Raw genomic sequence first — 20098 nt, forward strand, 5'->3', positions numbered from 1 at the left:
GTGAAAAAAGGAACCCAAGCAAAGAGGGAGGAGTCGGGGAGGGGCCGCCCAAGCCCTAGGCCCCACCCATCGCCCTGACTTGAATCACGCCTAGGGCCTCCAGCCTGGGACCTGCCCAGCAGGAGGGGGCAGGAAAGGGCTGGGGAGCTGAGGGGCCCCAGCTGGGCCTGCTACTTCCTTTTGGCCAGGCGGGGAGTGGTCAAGAGAAGGGCGGGGATGGGGTCCCAGGGAGCCAGAGCCCACGAGCCATTTATTGCCATGTTTTAAAATTCGTGCAAAATATCTGAAGCCCTGGACAGAGAATACAAAGTGATTATTTTTCCAAGAAACATAAAACTAGGAAAGAGGTGGGGGGACACTTTCCCACCAGAGCCCCCCACCACGCCAGGCCCCAAGCAGGGTGAGGCCTCCACCCCCGCCAACTAAGTGACCGGGGAGGACTAAGAGCTACAATCAGGACCGGGCGGGGAGGGGGTGGAATCTGCAACAGCGTCTCAACTACCAACGGGAGGAAAACCAGTCAACTGTACAAGTCTCCTATCAACTTTAAAAAAAAGAGAAAAGCTGTAAAAGTTGGGCCCTGTGGGTAGGGAAGCGGCCATGTCCCCGGCGAGGGCCGGATCCGGAATGGGTGCCAGGCGGAGCTGCTGCGAGCGCAGACCCAGCGGGCCGTCTGGCCGGAGGCCGGCACAGGTGGGCGGCCTTGGCAAGGGCAGCCTGAGCCTGCTGGTGCCTTGGCTAATCACCTCCCTCGAAGCCCTCCTCCTCTTCAGGTACTGGGTCTGCATCCCAGCAGGTAATGTCGATTTCTATGGTGTTTGGAAGAGAGATGAATTAAAGAGATGGCCCAGCAGATGGTTGTGTCATCCAACTCCGGGAAGCTGTGCTCACTGTAAGTGCGCGTGGAGGCTACTTGCTCACATCTTAAACCCAACATCCCCCCCACCCCCCCAATCTTCCCATTAACCTCCCCACTACTACCTGGAGGCTTGCTGTAGAACATAGGAGGCGGAGCCTTTGCGCACAGCTCTTCCGATTGGGCAAATTCCTCCTCCTGTGATTGGCTGAAGTACCCCTCACTGGCCTGCTGGACGAAAGCACCAGGTCACTGTGCCCCACCCAGCAGGACTAAGGCCGACCTACTAGGCCTGGGCCGGTTTCTCTAGCAACCAGTGATTCCAGCAGTGGTTGCCAAGGAAACAGATGCCTACCTTGGGAACAAAAGCATAGTTGGCCCAGGGAAGGTGAATGTAAAGGAGCTTCCCCTAATAATGTGGGTCACCACGAAAGGGGGTGGGGGGGGAGTACTGCTGCAAAACCCAAGAATGCAGGGTCTGTTCCCTGCATCAGCCCTGACTCCCAGCCCCCCACCACCAGGCTACCCATGCCCAACCTGGGTCCCCTCCTTCTGGGTGGTCTCGCCATTGGTCAGCAGGTGGGGCTCTGATTCCAGCTCTGGCTCCTGATCCAACTCTTCTATAGCTGCAACCAGGGGTTCCCCTTCTATTTCCTCCTCTGGATCACAAAAGGTAGCTGGTGGCTCAGGCAGCTCATCAAAATTGAGAAGATTGGCACAGCCTTCACCTGCTGGGGGCAGTGGCTCTGGAGCCACCTCGTCCAGCAGGGGTACGTCTGCCAGAGCGACCTCAGCACCCGAGGGTGGAATAGGAGCACTAGGCTCAGCCTGGGGTGCGGAGGCCCCTTCCCCATTGCCAGGCCATAGGTCAATGAGGCTGGCAGCGGTGGGGGTGACAGTGTTGGCAACAGCGGTGTCAGCAGCGGCAATGTTGGTTTCAATGGCGTCAGCTGCTGGGATGTTGGCCATTGCAGGCTCCAGAGGGGCAGCCAGGACAGCCTGCTCAGGAGATGCCATGAACATCAAGTCCTCCGTGGGGCTTCCTGGACCCCTGGGAGGCTCTGGTGCCTGAGGGGGCTCCTCCATAGGGCTGGCCCAGGCCTGAGGGGCTACTGCTCTGGCCTCCTTGCTGGTCTCTTCATTATCCAAGCCAGGGCTGGGTTCCTGGATCTCTGTCACAGCACAGATGGAGGAGACGGAATCAGCTCTCCCTTGGAGAAGGCTGCAGTCACTGGGCAGCTACCCTCCAGTACCCAGCCCACCCACTCACTGGAAGTCAGTGACTTCCAGGAAAAATGGCCTCCACTGAGACATCCATTCAGAGCACCGTCCAGTACCACTGGGCCCTGCTGCCCTTTACCTAGTGTTTTAAATTTGCCTGGGAGGAAGGCCCACTCCTGGGAGAGAGACCTAGGCTCAGGCGGGTCTAACTCAATACACTTCCAGGCCAGCAGTCTGTGTGGGTGATTGGTGGCCCAGATGCCTAGGAAGTTGTTTCCATGGCCACCTGGGTTCCCAGACCTAGGGCCCCTCACTCACCCTGGGCTGGTGGGAGTGGTGGTGGCAGTGGTGGAGGCTGTGAGGATGTGACCTCATCCAGGGCCTTCTCTATCTGTTCAGCGATGGGAGTGGAGGCCGTGCTGGAGTCAGACGGGCTCCGGGGGGGGATGGGAGTGGGTGCCATCCTCCGGTGGCTGTCCAGGTGGCTGCCTGTGGAACAAACCCCGAGGCTGGTCACTGAAGGCCAAGGAGCCAGGCGGGACCAGGACTGTCCACCTTGGACCTCTCTGGAGTCTGAGTGGGGGCTGGGAGCTCCCCAGGCACCCGGGGGGCCAGACCACAGCTCCAGACCCTGTAAGCCAGGCCCCTGGGGGCCAGAGCCCCTTCAGGGCCAGGGGAAAGAGGCAGGCAGTACCTGCTCTGGGGACAAACACCAGAAATCAGCGGTCAGGCTGGGGGAGTGAGGCGGGGGGGCTGCTGGGAAGCGGGGCCCTCCTTACCACCCCGCCGAGGCCAGGGGCTGCTACCTACATGGGAGGGAGGAAGAGAGGTTTGGGGTGCGGTGACAGGTGATATAGGGAAAGGGAGTCCGTGGAGGGGAGGAGGAGGAAGAGGAGGAGGAGGAAGGCCCACTGTCCGATGCCTTTATGAAAGGGCAGTACGGACGACCTGCCGAGAGAGACAGAGAGAGAGAGAGAGAGAGAGAGAGACAGACAGACAGACAGAGAGAAAGACAGAGGACAAGAAAGGGTCAGTCACCCCCACCCCAAGGCCTCACCCGCCCCCCCAGCGGCTGGCCCTGGATGTCCAAGCTGCCTTCAGCCAGGGTGCACATTCAGCCAAGCTGGGCCACAGTCTCAAGCCAAGAGCCAACTCCCACCAGCACCAGCGACACACAGCAAGGAGCCCCCACACAGCCAGTCTGAGCAGCACATGCCCAGGACAGACTGCCCAGCTGGATCCCCAGCACTGGGCCAAGCACAGGGCAGGGGCAGACACATCCACACCAGCAGACAGAATGGAAGGATGCGCTACGGGGACACAGAAGCTGCAGAGAGAGTATCTCATCAGGGAACACTGGTGGAGGCGCACAGGCTCCAGGCTGCTCCGACTCAGCCACAAGGGAAGAGCCCACCCCACATGCACCCACAGCCCTTCAGGCAAAACCTTGTTCAACCCCCACAGGACTGCTGTAGCCCAGGGAAGCCTGAGGCCGGGCCAGAGCTGCCCAGAGAGCTTCCAGCACTACCCACTACTCTGGCCAGGGAGCTACAAGGTCCATCCCAGCCTTTCTCAGTCCTGCACCCCCACATGCAGCAGTGGTGGGAAGCACATTTGATGAATGGCCTTGCCTCCTCCAAGGAGTCCTGGGGCAAGGCTCCCCTTCTGAGAAAGAGTCCCAAAGAGGGTCAAGGCCAACACCTGAGGAGTGGGGGTCAGGTGGGAGTGGGACCAGGACTACCTGGTCTGTGATTGAAGGGCGAGGGCACATCACAGCTGCCTGCAGAGGCCGATGCGACTCGTTCCTGCTGCTTGAAGAACTCCCGTGGGTTGTCAGGCCTCTGGGCAATAATGGCCGCTGCCTCCTGGGAGTACACGGAAGGGTTCAGGGCCAGGTTGGACCTTGCTAGGGCAGTCTTGCCAGCCTCACCAGCCCTCACTTCTACTTCACCTCACAGCTCTCACCTCTACTTCCGATTCTGACTTCTTCATCTGGGTCTCTTCCTCCTCATCCCTCTGATCACCCTGGAAAACAAGTGATGTGTCCTAGGAACCCCACCCCCACAGGAGCTGGTGGTCTCCTTACAGTCCCCATATTTTTTGCCATAGTCAGGCATGAAGGGATGGAGGTGGCCCCTCTGCCCCCTTCACCTCCCCATCACGAGTCCCCTAGCACAACTCAGCTCCTCCTGCTCCTTTACCCCCACATTCAACCAGACACCTGGGGCCTTTCAGGAGTGCACTCTGCTTTATAACTAACGCTTCTTGGACCCACCCTTGATGCCTGGACTATGGCTTCATGACTGAGACCTCCTCATTCATCCCTTGCCTCCTGGCTCTTGTCCCCTAATTTGTGTACTTCGGTCCTGCTGCCTGTTCTGCTCTCTGCTCTGGCTCTGGTGAATTCTCTCACCCTGCTGCGCTTCTGACTATACCCAGTGTTTGTACAAATAAATAAATAAATCTTAAAAAACAAAAACAAAAAAAAAACCAAAAAGGTGACCTACTGAATGGGAGAAGATAGTTGCAAATTATGATCTGAATATTCAAGATGTATTAAGAACTCAATGGCAAACAAAACATTCCAATTAAAAAATAGGGAGAGGATGGATGGGCCTTCCCGCAGCAGTTGAGCGTTGGGCTGCGAAGCTGCCCGCAGCCTCTGCAGTGCCGGTTCAATCCCCGGCCGAGGATCCCACATGGCATGCAGATCTCTCCAGCCGTGCCCGCTGCTCCCCTCAGCAGTGTACTTCGGTCCTTCTGCCTGCTCTGCTCCCCGCTCTGGCTCTGGTGAATTCTCTCACCCTCCCGCGCTTCTGACTGTACCCAGTGCTCGTATAAATAAATAAATAAATCTTTAAAAAAAAAAAATAGGGAGAGGAGCTGAATAGACATTCTCCAAAGAATAGATACAGAATATATCCTGATGACCAAGACAGGCATACATAAAAAGGTGTTCAACATTATTAGTCATCCGGGAATGCAAATCAAAAGTTTGTGTGAAGGTATCACCTCACACCTGTCAGAATGACTATTTTCAAGAAGAGATAACAAGTGTGGGCAGGATATAGAGGAAACGGAAGCCTTATGTACTTGCCGGCAGGAATGTAAATTGGTGTAGTCACTATGGAAAACAATGAAGATCCAAAAATAAAAAATAGAACTACCATATGATCCAGCAACTCCACTTCTGGGTATTTAACTGAAGGAAACAAAATCACTAATACGTATGCACCCCCACGCTCACTGCAGCTTTATTTACACTAGCCAAGGCATGGAAGCAACCTAAGTGTCCACTAATGGATGAATGGATAGAGTAACAGAATATTACTCGGCCATAAAAAGGAGGATATCTTGCCATGTGTGAGGCGCTTGACAAGTCCTCATATCTTTTAAGATTTATTTATTTATGCATACAAGAACTGGGATGTAAGCCAGAGGTGTGAAGGATGAGAGGATTCACCAGAGACAGAGTGGGGAGCAGAACAGGCAGATCTACTGCTGAGGGGAGCAGCGGGTGAGACAGGAGAGGTCTGCTGTGGCATGTGGGTTAGCTGCTTGGCCAGCAGGGACTGAATTCATGCTGCAGTGGCTGGCGATAGCTTAATAGCACTGTCTTTAACCCCTGCACCACCAAGGAGGTCCTGGTCCTCATACCTTGAGAACATTATGCTAAGTTAAATAAGTCAGAATGAGAAAAACAATGTGAGGCTACGATTTCACTTACATGTGGAATCTAAGCCCCCCCCCCCAAAAAAAAACAACAACCAAGCTTATAGTAACAGAGAATAGATTTAGTATTTACCAGAGGCTAGGGGTGGGAGACTTGGGAAATGGGTGAAGGAGGTCAAAAAGTACGAACTTCTAGTTATAAAATAACTAAGTCCTTCTAGTTATAAAATAACTAAGTCATGTATAGCATGATGACTACAGCTAATAATACCTATCATAGCAAGTTGCTAACACAGATCTTTTTAAAAAGGGGGCTTCCATGAGCCACAGTAAGGATTGGCTGAATATGGCCCAACATGGTTTTTGTTTTGCTGCTATTATGTTTTTAAATACATTAATTAGTTGCCACCGCTTCAAAATCAGGAAGTTCAAAATGGGGAACTCTAGTTTTCTTGAAATGCCAGAAGCTCTGGCAACATTAGTCTCTATTCCCCAAGGTAGCCACTGACCAGAGCTGTGCTATTGCCACCCGGGCACTGTGTGCGCGCTGTCACCTTTGCTGCAGTCCACATCAGTCCCTACTTACATCACATGTCCATTTCACTATGTTTCAGGATTGCAGCCCTAGGTTTGCAGGGCCCACATTCCCTCCCCCTGCTGTATCTAGCCCCTGCCCTGACTCACCCACATATCCTTTGAGATGAAGAGATCAAGTCATCAGCACAGTGTGGCTGGAGCTCCTAGACTCTGCATACCATTCTCCACCTCCATACCTTGGCCTGGGAGAGGAATCTCTTACTCCCCAAATGCCTGACCCCCACCCAGGTCTAACTCTTCCCATTTCTGGCCTCAGTATGGGCACGGATTCCTGGGGAGAGGTCCCTGGCCTAGTCAGGTCATTTCCTTCTCTGGGCCCCATAAGGTGTTCCAGGCACACTGCAGATGACAGTCATAATTTCCTGTCTCTGGGATCACCTTCCCTACCCCTCTGTGGGTGACAGAGAATGAGAACCTGAGTCTGTGGGTACATGGCCAGCACAAGGTTTGGCTGATACATAGCTGCTCAAACAAATTCACTCTACCAAAAGCCTCTTAATTGGTGCCCCCTGGTATCCCTGTGGCTAATGGGACAGAAGAGACTGATACAGGTCAAGAAAAAGCTGCAGGGTAAGATGCTGAAGTAACAGGGGCACATAACCACAAACTTTTATGTCATGGTGCATTAGGGGACTGACCCTTCAAAGTAACCCCCCTTGAGGATTGTCACTCCAACTACAACTTTGTGTCCTCCTGAATGAAATGTAAAGTTCTCTGACCTTGCTCTCTCTTCCCAACTTTCCCCTGATCCTCATCCACTGCACTCTAGCCAGGCCCTTGCCTTCTCATAAGTGTGTATCCCACCAGCCTTTGCTGGTACTCTGCCCTCTGCTATGGTAATATTGCTAGGGTCCTCTCTCTTGTTCAAAAAAGGGCCAGAGGCAGCTTACCACAAAAAAAGTTCAAACCACCAACAATGTGAACAGCATCAACACAAGTTAGAAAAATGGGCATGACAGAGTGCAATACACTAACAATTAAGGTCAAGAGCACTGGAGTGCATGAGCACTTTCAAATACATGGAGACCCCTGGCTGCCCAAGCAAAAAGGGCACTCAGACAAGGAATGCAATTTTTAGATAAGAGAAAGCAGAATAAGCTTTCTTAAGCTAAGATAAAACACTTTATAGTTCTAAATCCCAAAGTTTGTCATTTGGAACCTTCCTTAGAAGACCTTAGAAGACAATTGTAATTGTACTGCCATCACACTGACCTGCTAGAACACCCATCCATTTCCATAAAAATAGGTTTTTTCAAAAAGACCTTGCTCTGGATGGGTAAGATGTGATGTATACACACAAATGGAATTACTAGCCTTAAAAAAGGAACAACACTCTGATGAATATTGAAAACACTATACTGGGCATTCCCAGTGGCACAGCGGGTTGAGCGCAGCGCTATTAAACTGTCTGCAGCCTCTGAAGCGCGAGTTTGATTCCCGGCCAGCCAGGGAGATACCCACATGGCGCGGCAGACCTTTCCTGTCTCGCCTGCTGCTCCCCTCAACAGTGTTTTCAGGGCCTCCCTAATGGCGCAAGGGGTTAAGTACCACACTACGAAGCAATCCATAGCCTCTGCAGCACGAATTCGATCCCCAGCCAGCCAGGGAGAAACCCACATGGTGAGGCAGACCTCTCCTGTCTCACCCGCTGCTCCCCTCAGCAGTGTATTTCAGTCAATCCACCTGTTCTGCTCCCCACTCTGTCTCTGGTGAATCCTCTCACCCCCCACACAGAGCTGGTCAATACCCCAGCTCTTGTATGCATAAATAAATCTTTTTTAAAAAGGCTAAGATGATATATTTTACTGCAATTAAAAATAAATTTATCGGGCCTCCTGGGTGGCGCAGCGTTGAGCACTAGGCTGTGAAGCTGCCCGCAGCCTCTGCAGCGCCGGTTCGATCCCCGACCGACCGCCGGCAAGGGTCCCACATGGCACGAAGACCTCTCCTGCCGCAACCGCTGCTCCCCTCAGCAGTGTACTTCGTCAGTCTGCCTGTTCTGCTCCCCACTCTGGCGAATTCTCTCACCCTCCCGCACTTCTGACTGTACCCAGTGCTCGTATAAATAAATAAGTAAATCGTTAAAAAAAAAATAAATTTATCAATTAATTTTAAAAGATCTTGCCCATCTTGGGCCTCCTTGGTGGAGCAAGGGGTTGAGACGCAACCTATGAAGCGATCCACAGCCACTGCAGTATGAGTTCGATCCCCCGGCTAGGGAGCTACCCACATGGTGCAGCAGACCTCTCCTGACTCGCCTGCTGCTCCCCTCAGCAGTGTATTTCACAATCTGCCTGTTCTGTTCCCCACTCTGTCTCTGGTGAATCCCCTCACACCCCAACCTCTGGCCTGTACCCCAGTTCTTATATGCATAAATAAATCAATCTTTAAAAAAAAAAAAGATCTTGCCCATCTTGATTTCCACATGTTTCCAACTCCACACATGGGAAGTAACAAGGGTTTATTGCATGAATGACTGATGATGGAATTTACCAAGCACAAATCATCTCCACTCCACCAGGGCCTGATGTGCTTGGAGTCCCCTACAAAGGTCACTTAATGACAGTGGCTGCAGAGCTGTCCTACCTCCTCCCTCCCATCCTCCTATGGGGGGCGACCCTGGAACTGGTTTGCATCCCCACAACCCAGTATCTGTCCATCATAATCTCAATCCAGACCTATATTGCCCACCCTGTGATGTGCTCCATGCTCAGCTATTTCTGAAGGATAAAATTCAATTCAAAGCATGAAGACTAGACTCCACTGTTTTCAAAGGGTCAATCCATAGGTCATCCCAATGTCCGGAGGTTTGTTTAGGTAGCACCGCAAGAGCAAGGGGTGCTCTGAAGGAGACACTGCACACTTGTGCACAAGTGCTCAGAGCACTAGCCAAGAATCATTTGTGGGGCTCTGCAGCACCTTTGTTATGGGTCAAGACCTCAAGCCTCCTAAGTGCGGGAAGCATGCATGTCTAATCCACACCAAGACCCATTGTCTGACTGGGGAGCTGGCAGGGGGAAGCCTGGCTCATGAGGGTCTAGGTCAAAATAGACTGTCTAAAGTGTAAGTTTCTCCCGGGAGATTTCTTTCCACAGACAGAGCCAGAGGCCCACGTCATGGGGTGGCAGGACTGATACTCCAAAACATCCCACGTCCATGCAGAGGTACTCAGATTCCTAGCAGTGTCCCCAGGTCACTGTTTTCCCCATGAGGCCCAGGAACACAGGGGCCATCCACATTCCCCGACCAGGAAACTGGGGGTCCCAACAAAGAACTTACAAAGATAGATTGCTCCTTCAACCGCCTTTTGGCCTCCTCAGCTTCTAAAGTCTGCTGTTTCCTCCTGGAATGATAAGTGGGCATGTACCCTTTCAGGGCAGAACCACAGATGGACACCACATGGAGCCTGGTGGCCAGGGCTGGGGTGGGCCCACCTGTGCTCCTCGATCTGCTGTTCCCGTTCTCGGTATCGCCGCTCCCGCTCCTCCTGCTCCTGCCGTTCCTGCTCCATTCGCTCTTGCTCAAATCTGAGCCTCTCATCCAGGGCCTTCTTCCGCTCCTCCTCCTTCCTCAACTCTTCTTCCTTCTGCAACCCCCAGGGCCAAGGCAGTGTAGGCCTTGAGCCTGGAGACCCGCCCGACCCTCCAGTCCTCCCCAACCTAGGTCTAGGAAGGGCGGTTCTGAGAGTTCAGGGGTTGAGCTCTAAGGACACCAGGCCAAAGGGCTCGCTTTTTCAGCTGCAGGAATACATGGGGTGGGACACACAGCTGAAGGCAGGAACCTAGGGTGAGAAGCCCAGAGCTACCCCATGGGGTAGGATCAGGGGCCCACCTTGGCTTGTTCCCAGAACTGCTCGCGGTTAATGCGCTTCATTTCCACAGCCGCATCCGTCTTCTGATAGGTGGTGCCCTAGAGAGTCAAATGGCCCAGCATGAGCACAGAGGGCAGGCTGAGGATTCCAGAAGCCTTCACACTCACAGGTAAGGACTGTGAGGACTCAAGGCCGGGAGGGGGTGAACACTGACCACGGGCTCCGCATTCTCGTCCTCGCGCAGCCGCAGGCGGTGCAGCACCGGGCTGGAGAGCCGCGCCAGCCCATTGGAGAGCCGTTGCCCAATAGCGCCCGCATCTATGTCTTCCACACTGCTGGCGTTCACGATCACGTCGACGCCCTGTGGCAGGATGGGGTGTTCAGGAAGCATGGCTTCTGCCAGTCAACATCCCCAGCACACAGTCCCCGAGGCTGGCCGGCGGGCCCCAGGAGCCCCGGCCCCTCCCCTAGGAGACCAGGCCCCTCTGCACCTGAAAGAACTCAGCCACTTTGGCCACATGGCTGGCACAAGCGCATTTTCGGGCATCCGGCACGTCTTCCCCCACCTGCAAAGCATTCAGGGAAAAGGGTGTTGGTAAAGGACATTAAGGGACAGCAGCCTGAGGCCCCTGGCTTTCTTCCCAGGGTTAGTGGGTTTTCTCCAGTGGTATCAGAGGGTGGAGGGTGACTGTTCTGGGGCCTTCCACTCCCTTCCCCAGCCCAGAGCTGCATACCCAGTTGATGAGCACGTATTTTGGCAGAGCAGCTTGGGAGTCCTTGACACTGCAGAAGCCGTACATCACCTTCTGGTTCTCAAAGTGGCCCGAGAGTTCCTGTAAGCCCCCATCTGGGGGAATCAGGAGGGTGTCAGGACTTCCCCTCCTGAACCCTTACCCACAAAGGGCCTGGAACCCAAAGGAAAGACTCCTCTGTGGGCACCCGCCCCGGAGTCTTCTGGCCTCCAAGACCTGGTCAGGAGCCCAGAGTTCTGGGTTGGTGTGAGAGAGAGACAATAGGCAAGAGTGAGCTTTACCTTTAAATCTTCTGGGCTTAATTTCGAGGTAGGACTGAGGAAGAATTTGTTCACTCATCTTCCTGCCCCAAGTGGTGCTAGTGCCCAGTAAAGTGAAATGAAGCCTTGGGCACTGGAGAAAGTGGGGGTGATCTGGGCCACCCCTGCCAGCCACTTCCTTTCTAGCTGTGTGATTTTGGACAAGTCACTCTCCCTTTCTGAGGCTCAGTCTTATAATCAAACAGGAAACAAGATTCCCTCCCTCCTCACCCTGGGGATTGCAAGAATGATGAGAGGAAGGACACCCGCCAGACAAGTGTAGATCTGCTCTATGCAAGTAAGGAGGTGGCCGGGAGCCAGGAGGATGGGGAAGAAAACAATCCGAGGAGGGGGCGGCAGAGAGGAAGGCAAAAGAATGGCTGGAATTCTTACCTCCTGACGCTGCAAGCTTGAGGTCATCTGAGCCATCCTCATATGTGTACAGAGCCCTGGGAGGAGGGAAGAGTTGCTCAGTCAGCTATGAGGGCCAATTTTGGGTGGGGACAGCTCTGGGGAAGAGGAGGGACACAGAGGGAACAGGACAAGATTGGGGGTTCAAAGCCCAGCACTCCCTGGTAGTCATGACAACAGGGATAGGCACCATTTCTGGCTGGAGGCTCAGTCTTATAATGGGGGCACCCTTGGACCTGGGTCAGGTGAGGAGTAAGCATAGAGTAAAAACTGCTGCCTGGTAGCTTCACTGCAAGCAAGCCCAGGTGTCGCATCCTCTGAGTCCTGCCTCTGACAGCCTACAACCCAGGAAGCGAGTGACGGTGTGCACTGATGGAGATTCCAAGGCGACGGTTCCTTGGTTACCGTTCCCTGGCTACCATGCTCCTCATCCCCGATTGGTCGTCTCCAGGAACCTACCTGGCATGTGCATCGCCCCTCCCCCCCCCAGAGAGGGAGGAGTGAGGAAAGAGAACCTAGTGCTAGCTCAGCTCTGGGCATCCCCCCGTAACCATGGCAACCCAGCAATTGGCACACGACTGGCCCACCCCAGCTGCATTCTCCTGAACACAAAGGACCCTAGGGACCCGCCCTCGGCCTCAATCTCCGCCTCTCCGAAATGGGGATGAGGTCATCTCGGTCACTCTCGCCCAGACTATGGTCCCTGGGTGGTTGTGCTCTCCGAGCCGCCCAGCCCCTAGGCCGCCTCCGCCCAAGCCCAGGCCCTGGCCTCCTGGGACTGGGTTATTTCACCAGAAAGCTGACCTACCAGCCTTCCTTCTTCTTCCTGGCTTTTTCAGCCCCAGCTTTTTCTCCCTAAGTAGCAGAGATACAGCATTCGTTTCACCGATGGGAAGGCAGAGCCCGCTCCTTCTGCAGGCCCACTGGGAGGACTGGCCAGGAGCCCTGAAGACTAAGACGTGCTCAGCCCCTTCCCAAGTGGCACATTCCCTACAGCTGAGACAGGAGACTGGGGCTGGGGGCCCGGAAGGCAAGAGCAGGAAGGTGGAAAGGGAAGGGGGGGAGAGGTGGAGGAAGACCAGGTGGAGGAAGAAAGACCAGAGAAAGGGCTAAAGAGAAGGGATACAAAGAAACTGAAGGAGGGACAGAGGAAAGGAAAGGGGGAGGAGAGGAGGAAGAGAGGGAGGAGGGAGACGGGGAAGGGAGGAGGGAGACCAGTAGGGAGGAGGGTCTGGCCCAACCCCCATGAGGTCAGAGTAAATCCTCCTCGCCAGGGCCAAATGGCAGGGCGACACCCCAGGCCTGGGGATCCCTCCCTTCCCTGAAAGGGACACAGGTGGGCTGTGGGGCCAGGAGGGCCTGGTCCAACTGTTGCCGGAGCCTCAGCCCTGGCAGTTGCTTCCCAAGCACAGCTGTCTCACCACCTGTCCACCACTCTAACCCACCACTGTGAACAAAGGGCCCTCAGAGAAACAGGGGCGGCCCCTCTTCATTCCACAGACAAGAAACTGAGGCAGAATGCAGCGATCCTGGTTCCCACATGGCTTTAGATATGGGAGGACTGACAGCCCTCGCTTTGCCCAGGAACACTGTCCTGCTTCTTCCATGCTCAACCCTCTTCTGCTTGCCTCTGATCACCTATTCTGTTCTCCACGACCCTTACCTGACAGAAACCATAGCCAAGTTCAAAGCCTTCAGCAGGCCTTCAACCCTGAGTTCCACCCCGCCTGCATTTCCAGCCAGATCCTCTGTATCCACACCGGAAACCTGGGTCACACCAAATGGCTCCCTGCATATTGTCCACCCTCGAGCCTTTGCATGTGTGGCTCCCTTCACAGAAAGGCCAACCTGTCTTCTCCACTCCACTCCCACCCCTAGCTGAAATCTCTGAGCACCCCAACACCAGCTCCCCAGAAAGGCCTGAGCTAATCCTCCCAACTGCACCCTCCCTGCACTTAGCACATCCTGGAGGGATGCCAAAAGGTATCTGAACCACCTGCCCCAGGTCTCAGCAGACCAGTACTTCTCAAACACAGGAGAACTACCAGGCGGGCAGGTGGGAGCTCGTGAAGCCACAAGGAGTCAGGAGTGGGGGGGCACATCTCTACGTGTCTCACCAGCTCCAATCCCCAGAAAGACTATAAGCTTTGTCAAGGTGGGGAGTCTGACTCAGTCAATCCACACATGTTGCTGTCTGGGTCCAGGATGCAGCCCAGAGCAATACCAGCAGGAATTTGCGATACTTGACAAACTGAGAAACTATCTAAGCTGAAGTGAGTGGAAGCTGGGATGGAGCAGCTCCAGGAAGATCCAGGGATGGGCTGAGGACAGATGGACCTCTCAGGACCATCATTCACACTGAGGATGTTAGAACTGGAAGGCCCTTGGGTATCACAGATTTGGTTGAATCTGATCCCCTCTCTCTCTCTTTTCAAAAGGACCGGAGAACAGGGACTGTGTGCAGTCACAGTGAGTTATTTTAAATCCACGGCAACACTGACTCTTCCCACTATACGACCTGGCTTCCTGGGTGCCCTGCTCCCAGCACCAGGGCAGTGATCCATCTCTGAGGCCCACCACCTAAGAGAGAACTCCCCCTGGCCCCCTACCAGCCACTCAGAGGCAAGCTAAGGGAGGGTAGGGGCAAGTGCCCTTTGCCCAGGTAGCAATTTTACTCAAGATGCCCTCCTCTGGCCTCTGCGTGCAGGGTCTGCCCCTGAGTCTTGAGATCCTACTTCCTCTTGATTACGTGCTGGGCATTCCTGGCACTCATGCCCTCTTCTGCAGGATAGAATCCTCACACTCTTTTTATGAAATGCTATCTGGGCCCTTGGAGTGCGAGGGTGCGGGTGTGCATCTGTGTGTGTCCCACACACAACCCAGATGGGGGGGTGACGCACACCAGTGATGAATAACTCCTTTTGGCCACATGGATGCTGCTGGGTGGTGGGAGCCCAGGCCTCTGCTGACAGGAGAGGGGTCAGCAGTGGTTGTGTGGTCCTGTACTGGGTTGTCAGAGTTCTGCTTCTGGGGGGGCTGGGGGCAAATGGGATGGTGGTAGACAGCACCCCTCTAGACTAGAAGTCGATGGGGGGGGGGGCGGGAGTGGACTGTGCCCCTCTCCAGACAGGGCCCATAGCCCAGGCCAACTCCTCCAGCAAGCCAAGCTGGCCACTTGCCCTGAACTCCTCCCATGATCTCAGCCCCCTAGGGGCAGGGATAGGACAACGGGTGGGCCGCCTGCCCGCTTAGCCTGTGCTGGCCTCTCCTGTGACTGACCTGCGGGACATGAGAGCTCATCTCTCGCTTCATCCCTCAAGGCCTGGCCGCCAGCCAGTGCTGCAGTACCATGGAATGGATGCCTGGTCATTTTATCCCCTCCTCCAGCCCCCAGGTCAGTGTCCCTCCCAGCACAAGAGGGAGGCTGGCCCAAGTGGGGCCCCTCAGATCTGCCCTCATTCTGTGCCTCAGTTTCCTGCCTATCAGAGGGAGAAGTCTAGGAAACAGAATGGGCACCTGCTCCATGAGAAGAAAATCTTGTGTGTGTGGGGGGAGGGGATAATTCCTGAATGGGGCAGTGTGGAACCCTTGAGCTTTTTCCTGCCACCCAAAAGGACTCCAGTTCCAAAGCAGGTGGTGATCCCCTCCGCAGCTCAGGGGGAGACAACAGCTGGGAAGAGGAGAGAGGGCAGCCCAGCTCCTCTCCCACCAGGGAGCTGCAAGCCTCTTGCCTCTGGACCATGGGACTGGGAGCTCAGCGGGTCTACCGAACCCCTCATCCCTCTCTGGGGGCTCGCCCCACACCTGAGCACTCCTGGGCTTCCTCGCGGGCACCCCAGCTGGCCCCCTAGGCGGGTACTTGGGTTCTCTTGGCATCACCCAGCCTAGCAGTCTAGTCCCTGCAATCCCTTTCAGGTCGGGGAGGAGGACTCATCCCTGCCTCCTCCGCGACCCCAGAGAGAAACAGGAGTCACTTGGCGGTTGCCATGTGGCAATGAACGTCTTTCCATCACACCCAGCTCCGCGAGGCCCCCGATGGGCGGGGCGCCCGGCCCCCCACCGGCTCCGCACCTCCCCCGCCCAGGCTTTCCTTTGTGCAGTGGCCGGGCCGGGCAGGGCCGGGCAGGGCCAGGCAGGCTGCGCTGGCTCCGCTAGCTCGGTCCCCGCCCCGTCCCCGCCCGGTCCTCGCCTGCTCGAAGGTGGCGAAGGTGCCCTTGGCCGCCCCGTGCACACCTGTGCCCGGGCCGCGGGTGGGGTGAGGGGGCGGGGGACGAGCTCGCGCCGGCCCCGGGGCCCCGGGCGGCGCATCTGGCCCCAGCGTCCACCCGACCGGCCACCGCTCCCCCGGGCGACTGTGGCCGCCTCCGGGCGCTCCGGGCCCGGCTGCGCCCCGCCCGGCCCGGCCCCTCCCCCGGCGCGCACAAAGGCAGCCCCTCCCAGACCCTCCCGAGCCGCTGCACCATTTTGGGGTCTCCCCCCTTCGCCCGCGGCGGGGCCGGTGGAAACAAAGGCGCGCGGCGGCCGCGCGGGGACAAAGGGGCTGGGGGGGCGGGGGCGGGGGCGGGGGGCTCACCAGTCGGCCGCGCTCTCCTCCCGAATCACCTCCTCGTACGCCGCCAGCAGCTCCAGGCGGTGGCCGCTGAAGCTGACGCCGGCCATGCTTCGGGCCGGACCGAGGTCGAACGGACAGACGGACGGACGGACGGACGGAGAAGCAGGGAGAGAAAGAGGGAGTCGCCTTCGCCGCCGCCTCGGAACCTCTGCAGCGCTGCGAGCGAGCGAGCCAGGGCCGGGGGAGGGGAGCCGGCCGGCGGGGGGCGGGGGGCGCTGGCTCCGCCCGGCTCTCTCCCTCCGCTCGCTCGGTCCTAGCGCCGCCTCGGCCCGGCTCAGGGGGAGGCCCGCCCCCCCTTCCCGGCCTGCCCCGGGGCGCCCCCACGCCCCTCTCCCACCGCCCCTGCGCGCCGCGCCCGCGGCTGTTCTGCCCCTCCGCCCCCGAGCCCTGCCCACCCTTGTCCTCAGGCCGCACCTCTCGTGTTGCCAACCTGGTGGCTCACCCTCTTCCCCAGCCCCACATCCAGCCCCATCCCTGCTTAAGCGAGATTCCCACCTCCTCTCTGGACTCAGCTTCATCCCTCTCGTTTGCACTCCTCCTGTCCCAATCCCTAACCCCCTTCAATCCAATCCGCCCCGACCCCCCTCCGTGCTTAATTTGTCTCCATCCCAGCCTCACCCACCGCCATCCCTGGTCTATCCTATTCCATGTGTACCCCATTTCCATCCCACCTCCTAACCCCAACCCAATTCCCATTCCAGTTTCCCCAGGCCCATTCGCAGTCCAGTCCCATCTCTGAATGGTCCCTTCCTACCCCAGCACCATCCTTTGCCATCTTCGTCCCCTTCCCAAATATGACTGTATTTCTCTCCCATGCCAAGTCCAGCCCTATTTCCAACCCGCGCTTAGCGCACCCCTCACCCATTCACCACACCAAACCTCGCAGCATCCTCCTCAGCGCAGCCTATCTGTTCCCATTCTGATCCCAGTTCGCAGCCACATCCCTCCATCCCTGCCATCTCCATCATTCCCAGCCCCAAACCAGCTCATTATCTCAGCACATCCAGCTTCTTTTGTCCCACCCTTGGGGAGCTGCCTCCTGGGCCCTCTCAGATAGGGCCAACCTAGGAAATCATTTGCTTGCTTGCTTTTTTTATTTTTTAAAAAGATTTTATTTTGTTTATGCATACAAGAACTGGGTACAGGCCAGAGGTGGGGGGGGGGTGAGAGGATTCACCAGAGCCAGAGTGGGGAGCAGAACAGGCGGATGCACTGAAATACACTGCTGAGGGGAGCAGCAGTGGGGGAGACAGGAGAGGTCTGCTGTACCATGTGCATAGCTCCCTGGCCCAGATCGAACTGCAGTGGCTGTGGATTGCTTCATAGTGCTCACACTTAACCCCTTGTACCACCAGGGAGGCTCTGGAAATCATTTGCTTTCTATCCCAGGTCTCTCCCAGAGGAATCCCATGTAGCATTCCGGAAGCGGAATTTAACACCAGGCTCCCAAGACAGGGCACCCCCAAGGACACTCCAGGGCCAACTACCTGGCACCTTGATTTCCCAAAGCTCTGTACACTGAAGGTGCTGGAGCCTCAGAGAATGTTCAGGAAGGGACGGGAGACTCACTGCCAGGGCCTTCTGGAACCTCTCTGCCTCTTGTTGAGGTGGGGTCTTAAAACCCTCCTGGCTTTCAGAAGCGTTTCCCATCACCTACAAATCCTCCCAACCCCATCTTCCCAGAGCAGGTGATGGAAACTGAGCAAACTACCTGGTCAAGTCTGGAAGTCGTAGAGGAGAAGGCCAGCTGGGCCTCAGAGTCCCCAGCTGGGCATAATCTGCCATGCCAGAGAGAAGACAATAGTGCATGCTGATTATCAGTAGTGGTTCCCAGCACTATGGAATGGGAAGAAACCTTCTAAAACTAAAACATTTCATAGGTCCTTGCCCAGAGACCCTACACCTACCTGGGCACCTGTCCCCTTCCCCAGGAAGGCTTAGCAGGATTTTGGGGAGGGAGGAGACCTTGCAGTAGGGTTGAGGAGTGCCGGGGAACAGTAAGACAGGGACCTTGCACCTCAGCCCTTCTCCTGCTGACTTATCCCAGCCCAAAAATCCTCCCACTTTCCCCTCCTGACCCCTCCCCAATCTCCTGTCACTCAAATTCACATCCTAAACATAAGCCCTACATGCTCCCTTCAGTCTACCCGCATTCCTGCCTCCCGCCCTCACCACCCACAAACTCTTCAGCCACGCCCACTCTCACCTCTTTACCATCTATCTTTTTAAATAAACTTTTAATTTTAGAACAGTTTTAGATATAGAGACACATTACAAAGATAGTACAGTTTTCTCTATTTTCTGTCTCACACCCAGTTTTCTCTATTTTCAGGGGAGCAAGAGGGTTTCAGGCTGGCATGTCCTGGAGCCCACTTCTGGTCTCCTCATCCTTAACTCTTTCACATCATATTCATCCTGCAATTTCTGTATCTGTAACCTGTCTCCTGCTTTCCCCCTTGCCCCTGGCACCACCCTGGTCAAGGTGACTAGTGACCCCTCACTTGCCAAATTCAGTGGCCCAACCGTAGTCCTAAGTTTCCATGGCCACTAGGAGCAGGGTGGCCCCTGATCACTGCCCTCTCTGAGCCTGCATCCCTTCTGTCACCTGCTACCTCTCAAGCTTCTATACCCAGCCTGGGTGGGGCTGCTAGGTACCTCCTTGGAGGTCCTACCACCAGGCTTTCATGACTACCACCCCCAAGTACTGATCATCCTTCAAGTTGTTAAGATATCAGTCCCTCCCATTCCCAAAGTGTGAGCTCCCCCATGTGCTGGGAGGCTAGCCCACTGGCTTCTGTGTCCCTGGTGAGAAAAAGACAAAGACTGGGATCCAGTTGGTCACTTGCTATGTGACCGTGGCTGGAAAGCTTTCCCTCTCCGAGTTTCTTCTTTGAGAGCATGTAAGGCTAAAATGTGACTGTATGGCGGCTTAGAAAGTGAGAGCCCCCTCCCTTCCTCCATGAAGCCCTACCCTGGTCCCTCCCACGCCCCCTTTCCTGTTCAGTGCTCCCCATACCTCTCAGGGAAGGCTTTAAGGTTGAGAGAGGGCAAGCTGACCATAGGATTTTGCCAGCTGATGGTGCCCTTCTCTGCCCGCATCCAGCCTCTGCAAGTTCCTACCAAGCATACCTTTTAAAATGCCCCCATCATCATTAACGTGCTCACAGCATTTCCAGCCCCTGCCTCAGGGCAACCACCTTCACCTTAGCGCTCCTCCTGACAGGTGGGTTGCTGCCGCCCACAGACTGTGCTAACTGGGAACTCAGACTCCTTGCTTGAGTTTTCTTTCTCACTCATTTCCAACTGTGAAGTGCAAACAATAATGATGGTACTTACCTCATGGAATCTGTTTGAGGATTTTTAACTAGAAAGTGTCTAAAATGGCAACTGCACAGAGGAGTTACTACTGATGTGTTGGCTTTTACAGATAGGAAAATCAGAGAGGGTAGCTGCTTGCATTGACACACACAGCCAATGATGGAAAAGTCTGGATAGGAACCCAGGTCTGTGTGTGTCACTTTCAGCATACCGCATGCCATCGAGATTTCTCCTTCAGGCACCCCCATTTCCACAGCCAGGAGTTGGGCTGGCCTGGAATTTGGTCAGAATTAGAGCCTTCAGGGCCTAGGGGAGGCATTGAGAGGAGGAAGTATTCGGGGTGCACTCACTGCCCAGTTTGAGGGGTGGCCCACTACCTGCTCCAGAGAGGAGTGTGTGATCCAGGTCGATGAGTCAGACCTCCAACTGCTCTGGGGGTGGCACATGCCCATTCAGTCCAGTGCCATCAGCCCTGGGACTTTTGCTGGAACCACAAGGAAAGGTTCCACAGAGGTTGTTGGCAGGATGTGGGCCTAGAGCTTCCATCTT

The 20098-nt window shown here is 55.6% G+C and overlaps 1 protein-coding gene across 18 annotated transcripts; it reads right to left on the reverse strand.

The window, feature by feature from the left end:
* Positions 1-738: 738 nt before the first annotated feature.
* On the reverse strand, positions 739-16582 carry DBN1 (drebrin 1; the record flags this gene model as incomplete). 18 transcript variants are annotated; one of them, XM_084244188.1, is made up of 15 exons in its annotated part: positions 739-809; positions 982-1084; positions 1394-2028; positions 2396-2562; positions 2884-3025; positions 3819-3942; positions 4043-4102; positions 9626-9689; positions 9781-9932; positions 10178-10255; positions 10375-10518; positions 10649-10723; positions 10892-11004; positions 11602-11657; positions 16193-16278. In XM_084244188.1, the coding sequence occupies 15 exons, from the start codon at positions 16276-16278 to the stop codon at positions 739-741; spliced, it is 2070 nt and encodes a 689-aa protein (XP_084100314.1). The 18 variants fall into 18 exon arrangements, with proteins under 18 accessions (XP_084100314.1, XP_084100312.1, XP_084100313.1 ...); XM_084244186.1 differs by having other exon boundaries at positions 982-1087; XM_084244187.1 differs by having other exon boundaries at positions 3819-3939; positions 10372-10518.
* Positions 16583-20098: the final 3516 nt, after the last annotated feature.

This window comes from Talpa europaea (assembly GCF_964194135.1).
Source record: "Talpa europaea genome assembly, chromosome: 9".
Taxonomy (NCBI): domain Eukaryota; kingdom Metazoa; phylum Chordata; class Mammalia; order Eulipotyphla; family Talpidae; genus Talpa; species Talpa europaea.